We start from the raw sequence: 18,059 nt of genomic DNA, 5'->3' as shown, positions 1-18,059 counted from the left end.
AAGAACTGAACTTGGTTGACATGTGGTTTCAACAAGATGGCGCTACATGCCACACAGCTCGCGATTCTATGGCCATTTTGAGGGAAAACTTCGGAGAACAATTCATCTCAAGAAATGGACCGGTAAGTTGGCCACCAAGATCATGCGATTTGACGCCTTTAGACTATTTTTTGTGAGGCTACGTCAAGTCTAAAGTCTACAGAAATAAGCCAGCAACTATTCCAGCTTTGGAAGACAACATTTCCGAAGAAATTCGGGCTATTCCGGCCGAAATGCTCGAAAAAGTTGCCCAAAATTGGACTTTCCGAATGGACCACCTAAGACGCAGCCGCGGTCAACATTTAAATGAAATTATCTTCAAAAAGTAAATGTCATGGACCAATCTAACGTTTCAAATAAAGAACCGATGAGATTTTGCAAATTTTATGCGTTTTTTTTAAAAAAAAGTTATCAAGCTCTTAACAAATCACCCTTTATATAGCACCCAACAAATTTGAAGGATTTCAGATGGTATCGAAAATTTAGATATACAAAGTGGTGCAGGGTATATAATATAGTCGGCCTCGCCCTACTTTAGACTTTCCTTGCTTGTTTTTTAGTAAGTTTGTATTCCACCTCAGAGCATTGGCCGACTTAAATTTTAAGTCAATAGATTTTGTAGAAGTCTAACAAACTTTGTCCAGATCGAGTCAGACTTCAATATGTATGTATATGGAAACTAAACCCTTTATATATAGCACCTAACACAATCGACGGATTTGATATGGTATCGAAAATGTGCATCTACAAAGTGGTGCAGGGTATAATAAAGTCGTCCCCGCCCGATTATGCTGTATCAACTTTTTGAATTAGTCTGATTAATTTCTTTGAGAATTTGAATTGTCTAAACACCCAGGCAAACAGGTGGACAACTATGTTTCATTCGTCTGAGGAAACCATAAAATGAAGTTCATCCAAATAAAGTTGTGGTCTCCATGCACTATATTTAGGTTTTACTTTCACTTTGTCTGTGTATCAAATGAAGCATGCTCTTCACCTTCCTTTGGTCTCTGTCAACAACGTTAAACTTTTCTAATTAAAAATTTCCATATTCCTTTTCACATTATGTTTTCCTCTACCATATGACCAAGTTCAATGTCATTGTTTGGCTTCTCTCTCCTTTGAAACGTAATACAGTTAGAAAACGATTGGAATCCTTACAATCAAATAAAGGAATCAAAATAAAACTGAAACAAAAACAAAAAAAAAAGAAGTAAACAAAAAAAATCAACCCTCGTTAACACGTGGAACAGGTTTAACAAAAACAACCACAATAAAGAATTTTAGCCGGGCCAACAAATACAGTTATCACACACACACACACACGCACACATGCAAATGTTTACATTTTCACTTTCGTGGTAGATCGGTTACCAGGGTAACCATGTTTCAATGGTAATCGTTGGCATATTCTCACTATAGAGGCCTCAGTTGAAAGTGTCAGACGATTTTGTTCGGAAAAATCGAAAATAATTAAAAAAAAAATATGTTTGAAAAAGAAATGAAAACTAACTAAGAAAATTAAATAATTGAAGTGTTACCTTCCGCGATTACCATCAAAACGCAAAATCCTTAACTTCCAATATAAATGCTTACATTCGGCCTTTAACTATGGAACTTCCCGAGGTGGTATCAGTACGAAAATTTAAAGAATTCTCCCCTAAACAAAAGGAAGAAGTCTATGAGACCATTTTACAATTGGCCAGGGTCATAGAGGATTTACCTAAGAAATCATTACGCAAAACTTTAGATTTGAGTCTAGCCGTTTTAGATTTTAAAGGAAGGCAAGTGCAAGAGCTGGAAGCCGAATTGGATGCTAAGGATCAAGGTAGTTTGGGTAAGTACAACGTAAGTATATAACCCATAGCACTACACTACTATTCTACATTTTTTATTATAGAATCCCAACATGACCGTTTGGTGGATGAAAATGAAAAGTTAAAGAGAATGTTAAGCCAATTAGAAGACGAACGCCTAGAGTACAAAAGAAAAATTAAAGAGGTACGTCATAAGCAAAACAAAAAATCAATATTTCTTAAAAAGATTGTTTAACCTTCATGGAAAATATTTTCTTTTCCCCGCCCACCATTCCATCCCCCCCAGTTAACGGAAGATATGTTTTCCTTGCAAAAACGACTCCAGGAAGCTGTCACATCTAATGCCGAGGGTAGTGATAAGGATTCTTCGGATCCTTTATCGGAGCTGGATAAACAGGAAACATTACTGCGAAATATCAATACCAAAAATAAACACATTAAACGTTTGCTAAGGGAAATTGAGGTAAGATGTTTTTGGGGAAACTTTTAATTTAATTAAATTTAAAAAACAAGTATATACGGCCGTAAGTTCGGTCAGGACGAATCTTATGTACCCTCCACCATGGATTGCGTAGAAACTTCTACGAAAGACTGTCATCCACAAGTTTCAACTCGGATGAAATTTGCTCCTCCAAGAGGCTCTAAAACCAAATCTCGGGATCGGTTTATATGGGGGCTATAAATGATTATAGACTGATATGGACCACTTTTGGCATGGTTGTTAAATATCATATACTACCACCACGTACCAAATTTCAACCAGATCGGATGAATTTTGCTTCTCCAAAAGGCACCGGAGGTCAAATCTGGGGATCGGTTTATATGGGGCCTATATATAATTATGGACCGATATCGACCAATTTTTGCATGGGTGTTTGAGGCCATATATTAACATCATGTACAAAATTTCAGCCGGATCGGATGAAATTTGCTTCTTTTAGAGGCTCCGCAAGCCAAATCGGGGGATCGGTTTATATGGGGGCTATATACAATTATGGACCGATGTGGACCAATTTTTGCATGGTTGTTAGAGACACCATCTACCAAATTTCAGCCGGATCGGATGGTATTGCAAATGGACCATATCGGTCCTACATCAATAACAACTATTTGTGCCAAGTTTCAAGTCGATAGCTTGTTTCGTTCGGAAGTTGGCGTGATTTCAACAGACGGACGGACATGCTCACATCGACTCAAAATTTCACCACGACCTAGAATATATATACTTTATGGGGTCTTAGAGCAATATTTCGATGTGTTACAAACGGAATGACAAAGTTAATATACCCCCATCCTATGGTGGATGGTATAAAAATACACAATTCTCGGGCGTAGAGAATGGAGCAGAAATAATCTATAGAAATAAAATGTTAACAAAATTTTCTATCGAAATAAAATTTTTGACACAATTTTCTATAGAAATAACATTTTCTATGAAAATAAATTTTGACAAAATGCTCTATAGAAATAAAATTTTGACAAAATTTAAAAAAAAAACAATTTGACGAAATTTACTATAGAAATAAAATTTTCACCAAATTTTCTATAAAAATAAAATTTTGACAAAATTTCCCATAGAAATAAAATTTTGCCAAAATTTTCCATATAAATAACATTTTGACAAAATTTTCTATACGAGTAGAACTAAAATTATTACCAAATTTTGTATACAAATAAAAATTTCACCAAATTTTCTATAGAAATAAAATTTTGACAAAATTTTCTTAAAAAAAAAACAATTTGACGAAAGAAAATGACTATAGAAATAACAAATGACAAAACTTTCTACGGAAATAAAATCGTGACAAAATTTTCTTTAGAAATAAAATTTTGACAAAATTTTCTACAAAAATAAAATTTTGACAAAATTTTCTATAGAAATAAAACATTGAGAAAATTTTCTATGGAAATAAAAGGTTGACAAAAGTTTCTATAACAAGTATATACAGCACTAAGTTCGGCCGGGCCGAATCTTAAATACCCACCACCATGAACCAAATATTAGGGTTTCCTTTGAAACTTCAGGAGGGCTTGAGGAAATTTAAAGATTTCACCTATGAGGATAGTCCTCAACAAAATTTTCTATCGAATTCTGAATTTATAAGAACCATTTTTGTTTGAGTTTTAGAGGAATCATTAATATCTCTTGTAAGTGTGCAAGAAAATTATAAAATAACGTCTTGATTTGAAATCTTAAATCTGTAGAAGTGAAATCTGGAAATTGTACATTGAGTTTCAAGCAATTTTCATGATCTGTGCGCCTTCTACACCCTCAAGAAGTGAAGTCGGTCTATATGGAGACATTACCAAATGGACCGATAAAACCTTAATCCGATACACGTTTTTGTGAGCCTAAAAACCAGAATATTTACAATTTCAGGCAAATCAGATAAAAACTACGGTATCTAGAAACCCAAGGAGTTAAATCGGGAGATCGGTCTATATGGGGGCTATACCAAAATATGGACCAATACTCACCATTTTCGGCACACCTCTTTATGGTCCTAAAATACCTCTAGATTTCCAATTTCGGACAAATTGGATAAAAACTACGGTTTCTATAAGCCCAAGACCCCAAATCGGGAGGTCGTTTTATATGGGGACCATACCAAAACATGGGCCGATACTCACAATTTTTGGCACACGTATTTGTGGTCCTACAATACCTCTAGATTTCCAATTTCAGGTAAATTGAATAAAAACTGCGGTTTCTATAAGCCCAAGAAGTAAAATCGGGAGATCGGTCTATATGGGGGCTATACCAAAATATGGACCGATACTCACAATTTTTGGCACACGTATTTGTGGTCCTATAATACCTCTAGATTTCCAATTTCAGGTAAATTGAATAAAAACTGCGGTTTCTATAAGCCCAAGAAGTAAAATCGGGAGATCGGTTTATATGAGGGCTATACCAAAACATGTACCGATACTCACCATTTTTGGCACACCTCTTTATGGTCACAAAATACCTCTAGATTTCAGGCAAATTGGATAAAAACTACGATTTCTATAAGTCCAAGACCCCAAATCGGGAGGTCGGTTTATATGGGGACTATATCAAAACCTGGTCCGATATAGCCCATCTTCGAACTTGACCTGCCTGCAGACAAAAGACGAGTTTGTGCAAAATTTCAGCACGATTGCTTCATTATTGAAGACTGTAGCTTGATTACAATAGACAGACAGACAGACAGACGGACAGACGGACATCGTTATATCGTCTTAGAATTTCTCCCTGATCAAGAATATATATACTTTATATAGTCGGAAATCGATATTTCGATGTGTTACAAACGGAATGACAAACTTATTATACCCCCGTCACCATTCTATGGTGGTGTTTATAGAAATAATGTTTATAGAAATAAAAATGTTTATAGAAATAAAATTTTGACAAAATTTTCTATAGAAATAAAATTTTGACAAAATTTTCTATAGAAATAAAATTTTGACAAAATTTTCTATAGAAATAAAATTTTGACAAAATTTTCTATAGAAATAAAATTTTGACAAAATTTTCTATAGAAAAAAAATGTTGACAAAATTTTTTAGAGAAATAAAATTTTGACAAAATTTTCTATAGAAATAAAATTTTGACAAAATTTTCTATGGAAATAAAATATTGACAAAAGTTTCTATAAAAATAAAATGTTGATAAAGTTTTCTATGGAAATAAAATTTTGACAAAATTTTGAAATGAAAAACCTATTTTGCGTTAACGAAATGTTTATTTATTTATTAAACTTATTGTAAATATAAGAATAATAGATAATAATCTAGCATTAGCTACTTAGACGAAACGAAATGTTTAATTAATCACAAACTTAATTAATATTACGAAACATTTTCTACCACTGGCCTCGATAAAAAACTCGCATATATAATTTTCTTCATTTCAGTCTTTACAAAATGAAAACATTGAACAATCGAAAACGATACTTACCCTAGAGAAGGATGTGCAACACAATAAGGAAACAGTATTGAAACTGAAGGCTGATCTTACATTGGCTCAAAGTGAAAAATCTGCACACAAGGAAACCATTCAAGAGCTAAATAACGAAATAAAACGTTTGGAGGGTAATATTATCTATTTGGAAGATGAACGCGAAAAGAGTGAAGCCGAGGTAAAAGATTTTATAAATCAATTGGAGAAAAAGGCCAATGCGTGGAAAAAATTAATCGAGGAAAAAGATAAACAATTAAAAAAGCTAAAAGATCGCAATGAACGATCAGATGGAATACAAAGTCCAAGTAAAAGTAGTGAAACTAAAACCGAAAGTGAGGAATTGAGTGAACAAGAAGAAAAAACCAAACTTTTGCATGTAAGTAAAAAAAAAACAAAGTCAGAGATTAAAGTCCAAAAACCTAGAGAGTCTGTGAATATAGTATTAAGCCAATATCAATTGTTTACAGAAGGGAAAACAAATTTGACAAAATACTCTGCTATTGTTATCGATTGTTAACATTGTGCTCCCATTAGAAATACATTGGGAAACTGTGTTATTTGGTACGCAATCGAAATTTCCGCTATAGGTACATACCGGGCTTAATGAATGAGCTCATTGGAGAAATTACGGTGCAAACATAATCATAGCGATAGACGGTAGGCGAAACATTTCACTGCGACGAACGAATAAAGGGTGATACGGTCAAAATTTGGTCAATATAAACTTGATGTATTTCTTTCAATTTTTCATTTAAAAACCTGAACACCCCTCATTTTGAAGGTGTTTGTGTGTAGAATGTTGCTCCTATTTTGATTTTGGAATTCACACTTCAGTTGTCAAAATGCCGTCCAAGCAAGAAGAGCAGCGTATCAAAATTTTGCTCGCGCATCGCGAAAATCCGAGCTACTCGGATCTGGCAAAGTTGCCAAATCAACCGTTACAAATGTAATTAAAGTGTTTTGGGAACGTTTGTTGACAGCCAGGAAGTCTGGATCGGGGGGAAATCGAAAACCGGAAGCCACTGAGACGACAATGAGAGTTGCCGATAGTTTCAAGCGAAACCCTAACCTCTCTCTCTCCGAGATGCCGCAAATATGCCGTGCATCGAGCCAAAAACGAGCCGGACTATCGACTTACAAGAAGGTAGTTACTCCAAATCGCGATGATAAACAAAATACGACGGCCAAAGCGCGATCCCGGAGGCTGTAAACGACGATGGTGACGAAGTTTGAATGCGTGGTAATGGACGACGAAACCTACGTCAAAGCCGACTACAAGCAGCTTCCGGGACAGGAGTTTTATACGGCAAAAGGAAGGGGAAAGGTAGCAGATATTTTCAAGCACATAAAACTGTCAAAGTTCGCAAAGAAATATCTGGTTTGGCAAGCCATCTGTACCTGTGTTTCAAGTCACATTTTCATAGCTTCCGGGACTGTCAACCAAGAAATGTACGTGAAAGAGTGTTTGCATAAACGTCTGCTGCCTTTCCTGAAGAAACACGGTTGTTCCGTACTGTTTTGGCATCTTGCCATTACGGTAAAAAGGCCATGGAGTGGTACACCGCCAACAACGTGCAGGTGGTTCCCAAGGACAAGAACCCTCCCAACACGCCAGAGCTCCGCCCAATTGAGAAATACTGGGCTATTGTCAAGCGGAACCTAAAGAAGACCAAAAAAACTGCTAAGGACGAGCAGCAGTTCAAGGCAAACTGGCTTTCTACGGCGAAGAAGGTGGACAAGGTGGCTGTACAAAATCTGATGGCAGGTGTCAAGCGTGAGGCCCGGCAATTCGGATTTGGAAAAGCGAAAGTCTAACTGAATATTTTTCCTCAATTTTATACTAATTGAACTTGAAAAAGAAATTTAATTTGATTTTTTAAATAAACGATTTCACCGATTTACACGCGTTTTCCCTTGACCAAATTTTGACCGTATCACCCTTTAGTTGACATATTTAGCACACCTCTATATCTCAGAATATTCTCTTAGAATCGTATCCGTTTTATTTACCAAACTTCAGTCCGCCGTCCGAACTCGGCTATAAAAAGATGGTCCCTAGTCATTGAGCTAAACGGGCAGCACTCAGTGATAAAAGAGAAGTTCATCACTGTGATATCATAATAACGGGCTGCCACTATACCTAACCTAACCTTCATTCCTGATGGGAAACTTTAGACAATTCTCGAATATTCAAGCCCTAGTAATGAATTTCGTCAGGAAAACCCTGAAGATTTTGTCACTTTCAGGTTTTGGAGTTTGCAGTGGGATGTTAGGTTAGGTGGCAGCCCGATGTATCAGGCTCACTTAGACTAACAGGTTGGCTGATAAGTCCCCGGTCTGACACATAGATGTCGTCGCTAGTATTAAATGCATATTATTTTTATATAGTACCAATCTTCAAATGATTCGTGTCAAAATTTGACGTCTGTAAGTCAATTAGTTTGTGAGAAAGAGCGTCTTTTTTGAAGCAACTTTTGTTATTGTGAAGAAAATGGAAAAAAAAGGAATTTCGTGTTTTGATCAAATACTGTTTTCTGAAGGGGGAAAAATACCGTGGAAGCAAAACCTTGGCTTGATAATGAGTTTCCGGACTCTGCCCCCGGGGAAATCAACAATAATTGATTGGTATGCAAAATTCAAGCGTGGTGAAATGAGCACGGAGGACGGTGAGCGCAGTGGACGCCCGAATGAGATGGTTACCGACGAAAACATCAAAAAAATCCACAAAATGATTTTGAATGACCGTAAAATGAAGTTGATCGAGATAGCAGAGGCCTTAAAGATATCAAAGGAACGTGTTGGTCATATCATTCATCAATATTTGGATATGCGGAAGCTCTGTGCAAAATGGGTGCCGCTCGAGCTCACAATTGACCAAAAACAACAACGTGTTGATGATTCTGAGCGGTGTTTGCAGCTGGTAACTCGTAATACGCCCGAGTTTTTCCGTCGATATGTGACAATGGATGAAACATGGCTCCATCACTACACTCCTGAGTCCAATCGACAGTCGGCTGAGTGGACAGCGACCGGTGAACCGTCTCCGAAGCGTGGAAAGACTCAAAAGTCCGCTGGCAAAGTAATGGCCTCTGTTTTTTGGGATGCGCATGGAATAATTTTTATCGATTATCTTGAGAAGGGAAATACCATCAACTGTGACTATTATATGGCGTTATTGGAGCGTTTGAAGTTCGAAATCGCGGCAAAAGGGCCCCATATGAAGAAGAAAAGAGTGTTGTTCCACCAAGACAACGCACCGTGCCAAAAGTCATTGAGAACGATGGCAAAAATTCATGAATTGGGCTTCGAATTGCTTCTCCACCCACCGTATTCTCCAGATCTGGCCCCCAGCGACTTTTTCTTGTTCTCAGACCTCAAGGATGCTCGCAGGGAAAAAATTTGGCTGCAATGAAGAGGTGATCGCCGAAACTGAGGCCTATTTTGAAGCAAAACCGAAGGAGTACTACCAAACTGATATCAAAAAATTGGAAGGTCGTTATAATCGTTGTATCGCTCTTGAAGGGAACTATGTTGAAAAATAAAAACGAATTTTGATTTCTTTGTTAGACCGGGGACTTATCAGCCAACCTGTTATTCAGTCCATTGTGATACCACAGTGGTGAACTTCTCTCTTATCACTGAGTGCTGTCCTATTCCATGTTAAGCTCAATGACAAGGGACCTCCTTTTTATAGCCGAGTCCGAACGGCGTTCCACATTGCAGTGAAACCACTTAGAGAAGCTTTGAAACCCTCAGAAATGTCACCAGCATTACTGAGGTGGGATAATCCACTTTTTGGTGTTCGGTAGAAACAGGAATCGAACACACGACCTTGTGTATACAAGGCGGGCATGCTAACCATTGCACCACTGTGGATGGGATGTTTGTATGCTCATCCTCCGTATTAGAGAGATAAATAGTTCCCAGTTAGCTTTACAATAGCTGAAAAGCGCTTTGGTCTCAGTGGCGATGGTACATGTTCCTAAATTAATCATCACCGTGATTTAGAGGTAGTCTGATTTTAAATTTATATCTTCGTTCCAATTTGTCGGAATTACTGGATCAAAGCGGAATCTGAGTAGTTTTGAGGAGAATGGTCTTTAATAATGATCAGTCGCTCATCTGAACCGCAATGCATTCTTCCCATGGCCGATCTAACTAATCAGGAAAATACAGCCGCGTAAATTCTCATTTGTGAGTCTCCGTGTCATCATGTTCAGCCAGGGATTCATTCCTATTATCTGCCAAATATGATCTCTCCCTGGGAAGTTCAATCTTATGTCCTTTTCTTTGCCTCGTCTCCGTATCTCAGGAGAAATTACTTGACTTTCTAACCAAAAATCCACTGTTTTTTTCACTTCAGTCAAACAAAAGCATTTAGGTCATCAGAGTTTTTGACGGCATTCTCTCTTACGATGAATTTTAAACATTTGGGATAGCCTTTACTAATATACTCTTGTTTTCTTATTCCAGTCTTTAGAATGTCGTGATAGACTTATTGAACAACTTGAATTAAAAATTAAAACTATGGCTGAAGAGATGATAGCCTCCACGCAGCTTATGAATAAAATCACTGCAGAACGAGAACACGAACGCAACCCACAAAATCCACGATCCTGTTGCAAAGCCATTGAAATGGCTTTGAAAACTAGTAACGAGAAATGTCGTGAATTAACGGAAATGTTAGAAAAAGCCGAAGAAGAATGCTGTCTGAAAGCAAAACAAGCTTTGGAAGCTTCCAATGCTCTGACAGCCTATCAAAAGGGAGAAGATGGCCTTCTAACAGCTTTGAGAAAATGTTCCTCTCTCGAGAATAAATTACAATCGAGAGATAAACAAATACGTGCCCTGGTTATGGAATTGAATTCACTGCATGAAATTGCTCAAGAGAATACATTGCTGAGAAAACGTCTAAATATACCTGAAGATGTTGTTATAACAACCAAGAATCTATCGGCTAAAGAACGCAATAAGGAGAAAATGATTGAGAAATTGACATTAAAATTGAGAGCTTCCGAGGAGATGCGTTTGCAATTGAAAATGGAGAAATGTGATTTGAGGTAAGTTGGAAAAAGGAAGACCTAAAGTGGTCGGTGCGATATCTAACCGCACTGGTAAGTTAGTTCTGGTATAGAGGCTGCCCGTTATTTTAGGCTAACTTAAGACATTCAGCCCATTGTGATGCCATAAGTGGTTAGCTCTCTGTTATCACTGCCCAATTCTATGTTTGTTTACCAAATTTTTATACCCGAGTACCATTTGCGGTAAATCTGCTTAGAAAAGCAGAATTTAGAAATTTCACCAGCATTACCCAGAGAAGATAAACTTTTTGGTGTTTAGTCGAAACTGGTAGAAGATCCTATGGATGTTGAACTATTCGGCATCAGTCTATAATGATACAATAGTACCTCTTCTTTTCGCAGAATCTTTAAACAATACATTAAGGATAGCGACGCACAAAGTCTAGTACTAAAAACCAAAACTACTGGCCAAGGATCATAAAAAAAACATGGGTGAAACGAAGTCATGAGGATACCGTAACTGAGGTTCTATCGCCGTCTATAATTTCGAAGGAATATGAACCCCCATTGGTGGACTTGCACAACTATGATCCAATTAAAATCAGGAAGTTTCTCTCTTAAGTCTTTTATTTGCCAACCATGGGAAATTCAGTCGTATACAGAGACTCCAATCCGCTGTTATTAATTTTTTGCAAGCACTCGTTAGACCGTACTTTCTCTCCAGTCTGAACTAATTTTGGCAATGGATTCTTTCTTCGTTCTATGTAGCCTTATCATAGTTTTTGAGGGGTCTATGCATTGAAATCTTTGATCATCGTGATCGGTCGTAGTTCATGGTTATAATGACATGAATGTGATGACATCTGAAAAACTTGCATAAAATGTATACTTCTTCTTCTACTACCTTCTTGTGAAGACAATAGGTCAAAGCTGAATATAGTTACATCCGGTCTCTTAACAGGTACAGAACTATTTTTGGTTTTGAAGCCGAACCACAGCAAACAGTGTCGAAGGAGCAAGAGCTCTTTCCGCAGACCATAGTAGACTTGTCCAATTAAGGTCAGGAAACTCCATCATGTGCGAGGTGACAAGTCAGTCGAACATTTTGGCACACCGCTATATCCTATGGTTAGCCCAGAAACTTGATGAGTTCCTTCGTCAGAAAATCCCTGATGACTTTTTCGCCGTGCTGATTTTGGCAATGTGGTGCAAACTCGTCCTCGATAAGAGAGGTACACAGTTCCCAGTTAGATTTTTCATAGCTCATAAGTATTCTATTCTCAATGGCGGTGGTGCATATTCCGAAATCACTCATCATTGTGACAGAAAGTAAGGATTATATCTGACTTCCAAAGTTTCTGAAACACTGTATCGAGCGCTCTGAGCAATCCTCTGGACCTAAATACCTCCCTTCCATACAACTTCACAAACTCACATTTGTGAGTGCTGCAAAGCCTGGCTCATCTCTATATCTACGTAAGGTTCCGCCTGGGATTCATTCCTCTTATGTGCCAAACGTAATGCTTCCATGGGAATTTTAGTCTTATGTCCTTCTCTTTGACTCGTCTCTGTAACTCAGGATCAGCCGGGGATTCATTCCTCTTATCAGCCAAAAACGATGCCTCCATGGGAATTTCAGTCTTACATTCTGTTCTTTGGCTCGTCTCCGCACATCTCCGTATTTAAGGTTCCGCCTGGGATTCATTCCTCTTATGTGCCAAACATGATGCCGCCATAGTAGTTTTAGTTGTATGCTTTCTCTTTGACTCGTTCAGCCAGCAATTCATTCCTTTTATCTCCCAAAAAATTATGCCTCTATGGGAATTTCAGTCTTACATTCTTTTCTTGGGCTCGTTTCCGTATCTCAGGATCAGCCAGGGATTCATTCCTATTATTTGCCTAACATGATGCATCCATGGAAATTTCAGTATTATGTCATGAATCCAACTCTCAGTCGAAATGTGTAAAATAATTGCTGTGGATTGTATTCAGGTAAATTTTCCCACCCTAGTAGCATTGTCATAGTTTGTATCCTCCCTAGGAATCGGAATCGGGAGAAATTTTCCCCTGAAGTTATAAAAAGGGAATTGTCATGGTATCGGGTACACAAGGTTCATTAAAGGGTGATACGGTCAAAATTTGCTCAATATAAACTTGACGTATTTCTTTCAATTTTGCATTTAAAAAACCTGAACACCCCTCATTTTGAAGGTGTGTATGTGTAGAATGTTGCTCCTATTTTGATTTTGGAATTCACTCTTCAGTTGTCAAAATGCCGTCCAAGCAAGAAGAGCAGCGTATCAAAATTGTGCTCGCGCATCGCGAAAATCCGAGCTACTCGCACGCAAGGCTGGCAAAATCGCTAAAAGTTGCCAAATCAGGAAGTCTGGATCGGGGGGAAATCGAAAACCGGCTGAGACGACAAAGAGAGTTGCCGGTAGTTTCATGCGAAACCCTAACCTCTCTCTCCGAGATGTCGCAAATAAGCTAGGTGTATCGTCTACAACCGTGCATCGAGCCAAAAAATGAGCCGGACTATCGACTTACAAGAAGGTAGTGACTCCAAATCGCGATGATAAACAAAATACGACGGCCAAAGCGCGATCCCGGAGGCTGTACACGACGATGCTGACGAAGTTTGACTGCGTGGTAATGGACGACAAAACCTACGTCAAAGCCGACTACAAGCAGCTTCCGGGACAGGAGTTTTATACGGCAAAAGGCAGGGGAAAGGTAGCAGATATTTTCAAGCACATAAAACTGTCAAAGTTCGCAAAGAAATATCTGGTTTGGCAAGCCATCTGTACCTGTGCCTTGAAAACCAGCATTTTCATAGCTTCCAGGACTGTCAACCAAGAAATTTACGTGAAAGAGTGTTTGAATAAACGTCTGCTGCCTTTCCTGAAGAAACACGGTTGTTCCGTACTGTTTTGGCCGGATTTGGCATCTTGCCATTACGGTAAAAAGACCATGGAGTGGTACGCCGCCAACAACGTGCAGGTGGTTCCCAAGGACAAGAACCCTCCCAACACGCCAGAGCTCCGCCCAATTGAGAAATACTGGGCTATTGTCAAGCGGAACCTAAAGAAGACCAAAAAACCTGCTAAGGACGAGCAGCAGTTCAAGGCAAACTGGCTTTCTGCGGCGAAGAAGGTGGACAAGGTGGCTGTACAAAATCTGATGGCTGGTGTCAAGCGTGAGGCCCGGAAATTCGGATTTGGAAAAGCGAAAGCCTAACTGAATATTTTTCCTGAATTTTATACTAATTGAACTTGAAAAATAAATTTAATTTGATTTTTTAAATAAACGATTTCATCGATTTACACGCGTTTTCCCTTGACCAAATTTTGACCGTATCACCCTTTAGTTGGCCTGGTTTCTAAAGCTGAAAGGCAACGAAAGGGAGGAATTTCTTTTTGATTTTTTTTTTTCTGTTTTAATCTTCCATATTATCTTACTAGGAAAGAACTTCTGGAATTACAACGTCAACTGAATACCAGTCCAGAAAAACGAACAAATGCACCCCATTGTAGCATCCAAGATAACAATAGCCCCAAGAAAACTGTGGAAGAACTTACTAAACTATTGGCCACCAAGTCACCAAATCATTCTCCCAAAACTAGGAATGGCATATCTTCAAGACGCTCATCTCGGGAAATGGGTGAAGTAGAGGATTCGTGCCACTCAGCTGAGGCCTCATTAATGGTAACCGTATGCAGCCAATGTCATGGGAATTTAAGAGTGGAATTGCAAGATCAAGCCTCGAGAGAATCAGAAATTAAATATCAAGAGGTTTTAGAAGAAAATGATCTACTGCGACAAGGGATGTTGGAAATTTTAGAAAAGCTACGGGAATATGATGGTAAGTAAGTTTGGAGAGTATACCAAATGAAAATAATAAAATTTTTCTTTTATATATTCAGATTGTTCCGAGAATATAACCATCAATGATAAACTATTGCAACGTTTGATAAAAGCTTTGAAAATATCCAGTTCTCCCACAAATACCCCCAAACGTTTAAGAGATGAAGTTCAAAAGCTTAAAGAGAGAGAAACTGCTTTGGAAGAACACTTGTCACAAAGACCTCAACCGTCTATGGGATCTCAGGACCTAATTTCCATGGATAGCTTACGCGAAGAAGGTGAAATCCAAGATCTTGATGTAACACCTTTAGAAATACCGCAATTCCTGGATAGTTCCACCAGACCCACAACACCCAATAAAAGCTTAAATATACCCAATATACAGACACCCACAACTCCTGGTATTTCCCTAGCGGATAAACGTCAACGAGACTTGGATTTAGAGGAAATGAAGGTGTATAAAAAATACTATGAAGAACTTCAACTGCATTTGGATGCCAATGAAGTGGAGTTAATGCAAACCTGCTCCAAACTAACCAAACAAATTCTCCAACTGGAATTGAATTTAACCAAAGAAACTAAAAGCTCTCTCTATATGCGAGAAGATTTCGATAAAAATTTGGCAGAATTGAAAAATCTCCAATTAAACTATATTGAAAGTGAGGGCGAGTTAAAACAAGAAATATCCAGCCTCAAAGAAACTATAGAGAAACTTAAACGAGATATCGATTATCACAAAGAGATGTACATTTACAGCAATGATGAATATTTGCTACTACAGAAATCCTTTCAACAAAGTCAAATGCAATTGGCCTATTTGACACAAGAAATGCTTAAAGGTACTAATGATTCCGATTTTAAGATACCAGAAATGTGCCTGGACTATGGTATTATCCAAGATGATTTACAATTATCGTTTATTACTCAACAAGAGTACGAAAGTCAAATGCAAATGATTAAGGATTTCCAGAGTCAACGTATGGAGTTGCAAAGGAAAATTACCCAATTGGAAAGTCTTTTAGAGATAGCTCAAAATCAAATTGGATCCCAACAGAAGCTGCTCAATGATATTACAGATAATCACATTAATTTGCGACATCTAGTGGCCGATTTGCAAAGTACCACAGAAGAGAAATTTCTCTTGGCAAAAATGCAGAGGGATTTAGATGAGGGTGAGTTAGAGGAATTTGATAAATCTTTTTGAGAAACATCACCGAAATATGGAAAACTAGTTCCATTTGAATTAGATTTGTTGCTCAAAATCTAGATTAAAAACCGGAGAATTGATGCGATACAACGCAACCTTGCGGTGTATTAATTATTTACTCGTACTTGTTGCTGGAAAAAACTCTAGCAATGAATACATACTTAGTCCGCCACTTAATCCCATTGTACCGCAACACTGCGTTTTACCCATTGTACCGCAACATTGCGGTGTATTAGTTTTTCACTCGTATTTTCTGTTGGACAATGGATATGGATAAGGCTGTGAAACCCCACTGAAATAGTGAAGAGGAGTTCCATTTTAATTAGATTTGTTGCTCAAAAGCTGGAATAAAGACCAGAGAATTGAAGCGATACACCGCAACCTTGCAGTATACTAGATATTTGTTTGTATTTGTTGGACAAGAATTACGTGTGAAGAAAGGTTCATTTTTAAGAAAATTTGTTGCTCAAAAAGTATCTACAGACCGGAGAATAGATGCGTTATACCACAACTTTGCGGTGTGCTAGTTATTTTGTTGTATTTTCAGTTGGTCAATATTCTAACAAAAAAAAACATGCTCAGTACAGTCACTCAATGCAATAGCGGTGTTTTACCCATTATAACCGCTTTTCTGTGGGTAATGCAACGTCGCAAGAAAATACCAACGTTTCTAAATCTCTGCACCGCAACCTTGCGGTATATTAGTTATTTACCCGTATTTGTTGTTGGACAATGATCTAACAAAAAATACATGAATTGTACGGTCACTAAATGCAACGGATAGTGTTTTTCCCAATGTAACCGCCTTTTGTATTATACAGCATGACAAGAAAATAGAAATGCTTGTACTTCTCTGCTACATACTTCCTAGATTATGTGGTATTTCAGTTGAACCTAGAATAGGTTTCTAAGAGCTTCGATTCTAGGTGAGCTACCGTGGTGCAATGGTTAGCATACAAAGGGTCATGAGTCCAGTCCCAGTTTCGACCGAACACCAAAACCTTTTTCAGCGGAGGATTCTCCCCTCTCAGTAATGTTGGTGACATTTCCGAATGTTTCAAAGCTTCTCTAAGTGGTTTCATCGCAATTTGAAACGCTATTCGGACTCGGTTATAATATTCGGGCAGCACTCTGTGATAATAGGGAAGTTCACCACTATGGTACTACAATGGACTGAATAGTCTAAGTGAGCCTGAACTATCGGGGTACCACCATACCTAACCTAACTTATGTGTTACTTCTCCAACTTCTGATAGTTGCGGGATGTTCTCTTGCAATTCGATTTTTTCCGTCGGATCCTTGGTTCTTCTCTTCTCGGAGAATCCCAATTAGCTTCGTTCGCTAGCATGGAAGTGAGTGAGTTTGAAATAACGGACTGTCCTATGCCTATACAAAATTTTATTTCTATAGAAAATTTTGATTAAATTTCATTTCTATAGAAAATTTTGTCAAAAATTGTATTTCTATAGAAAATTTTGTCAAAAATTTTATTTCAATAGAAAATTTTGTCAAAAATTTTACTTCTATAGAAAATTTTGTCAAACATTTTATTTCTATAGAAATTTTTGTCAAAAATTTTATTTCTATAGAAAATTTTGTCAAAAATTTTATTTCTATAGAAAATTTTGTAAATTTTTTTTCTATTAAAAATGTTGTCAAATTTTTATTTCTATAGAAAATTTTGTCAAAATTGTATTTGTCACTATACCTAATCTATCTTATTTCCTACTACTTTGCTTTCTCATGGAGCTCAACAAGGATTAAATATAAATATATCAGAAGTGGATACCTTGGGGCAACTAAATTTTGCCCCCATTTGGGAAGTGTCCACCTCATGAAAATTGGCCACATTTGAGAGGTGTCTTCTTTTCAGAGTATCGAAGATTTAGAGGTTTTACTGTACAGCTCTTAATAAATAGCTTCCGAGTTTTTGGTATATGACCTTATGTCCGCCTCAGGGATCCAGGAGTTTATCTTCACAGATCCTGACAGGTTAACTTGAAGACTCTCTGCGTTTCAGTTATTGTTTAGCTCCAACATTTTTTAAACATAGATATTCCCAGTGGACACTATTGGCAATGCCTTCTTCCACCTTAGATACGTCTGTGTATTTAACCAGACTTTCCGTAAGAAAAAATGGGAGACTTGTTGACACGAACTTG

The 18,059-nt window shown here is 37.6% G+C and overlaps 1 protein-coding gene across 1 annotated transcript in view; it reads left to right on the top strand.

Annotated features, from left to right (window-relative positions):
- Positions 1-1,500: 1,500 nt before the first annotated feature.
- Cep290 (Centrosomal protein 290kDa) overlaps positions 1,501-18,059 on the top strand; it is a 30,336-nt gene continuing 13,777 nt past the window's right edge. The window contains exons 1-7 of the mRNA XM_075307149.1: positions 1,501-1,876; positions 1,940-2,040; positions 2,143-2,319; positions 5,759-6,181; positions 10,279-10,865; positions 14,288-14,688; positions 14,750-15,862. Coding sequence (XP_075163264.1) covers positions 1,651-1,876; positions 1,940-2,040; positions 2,143-2,319; positions 5,759-6,181; positions 10,279-10,865; positions 14,288-14,688; positions 14,750-15,862 — 3,028 coding nt within the window. The 5' untranslated portion in view covers positions 1,501-1,650. The remainder of the gene's footprint in view (positions 1,877-1,939; positions 2,041-2,142; positions 2,320-5,758; positions 6,182-10,278; positions 10,866-14,287; positions 14,689-14,749; positions 15,863-18,059) is intronic.

The sequence above is a fragment of the Haematobia irritans genome, chromosome 4 (assembly GCF_050003625.1).
Source record: "Haematobia irritans isolate KBUSLIRL chromosome 4, ASM5000362v1, whole genome shotgun sequence".
Lineage (NCBI taxonomy): Eukaryota > Metazoa > Arthropoda > Insecta > Diptera > Muscidae > Haematobia > Haematobia irritans.
The sequence above is the reverse complement of the archived record's forward strand: the minus strand, read 5'-3'. Positions and strand labels throughout refer to the sequence as shown.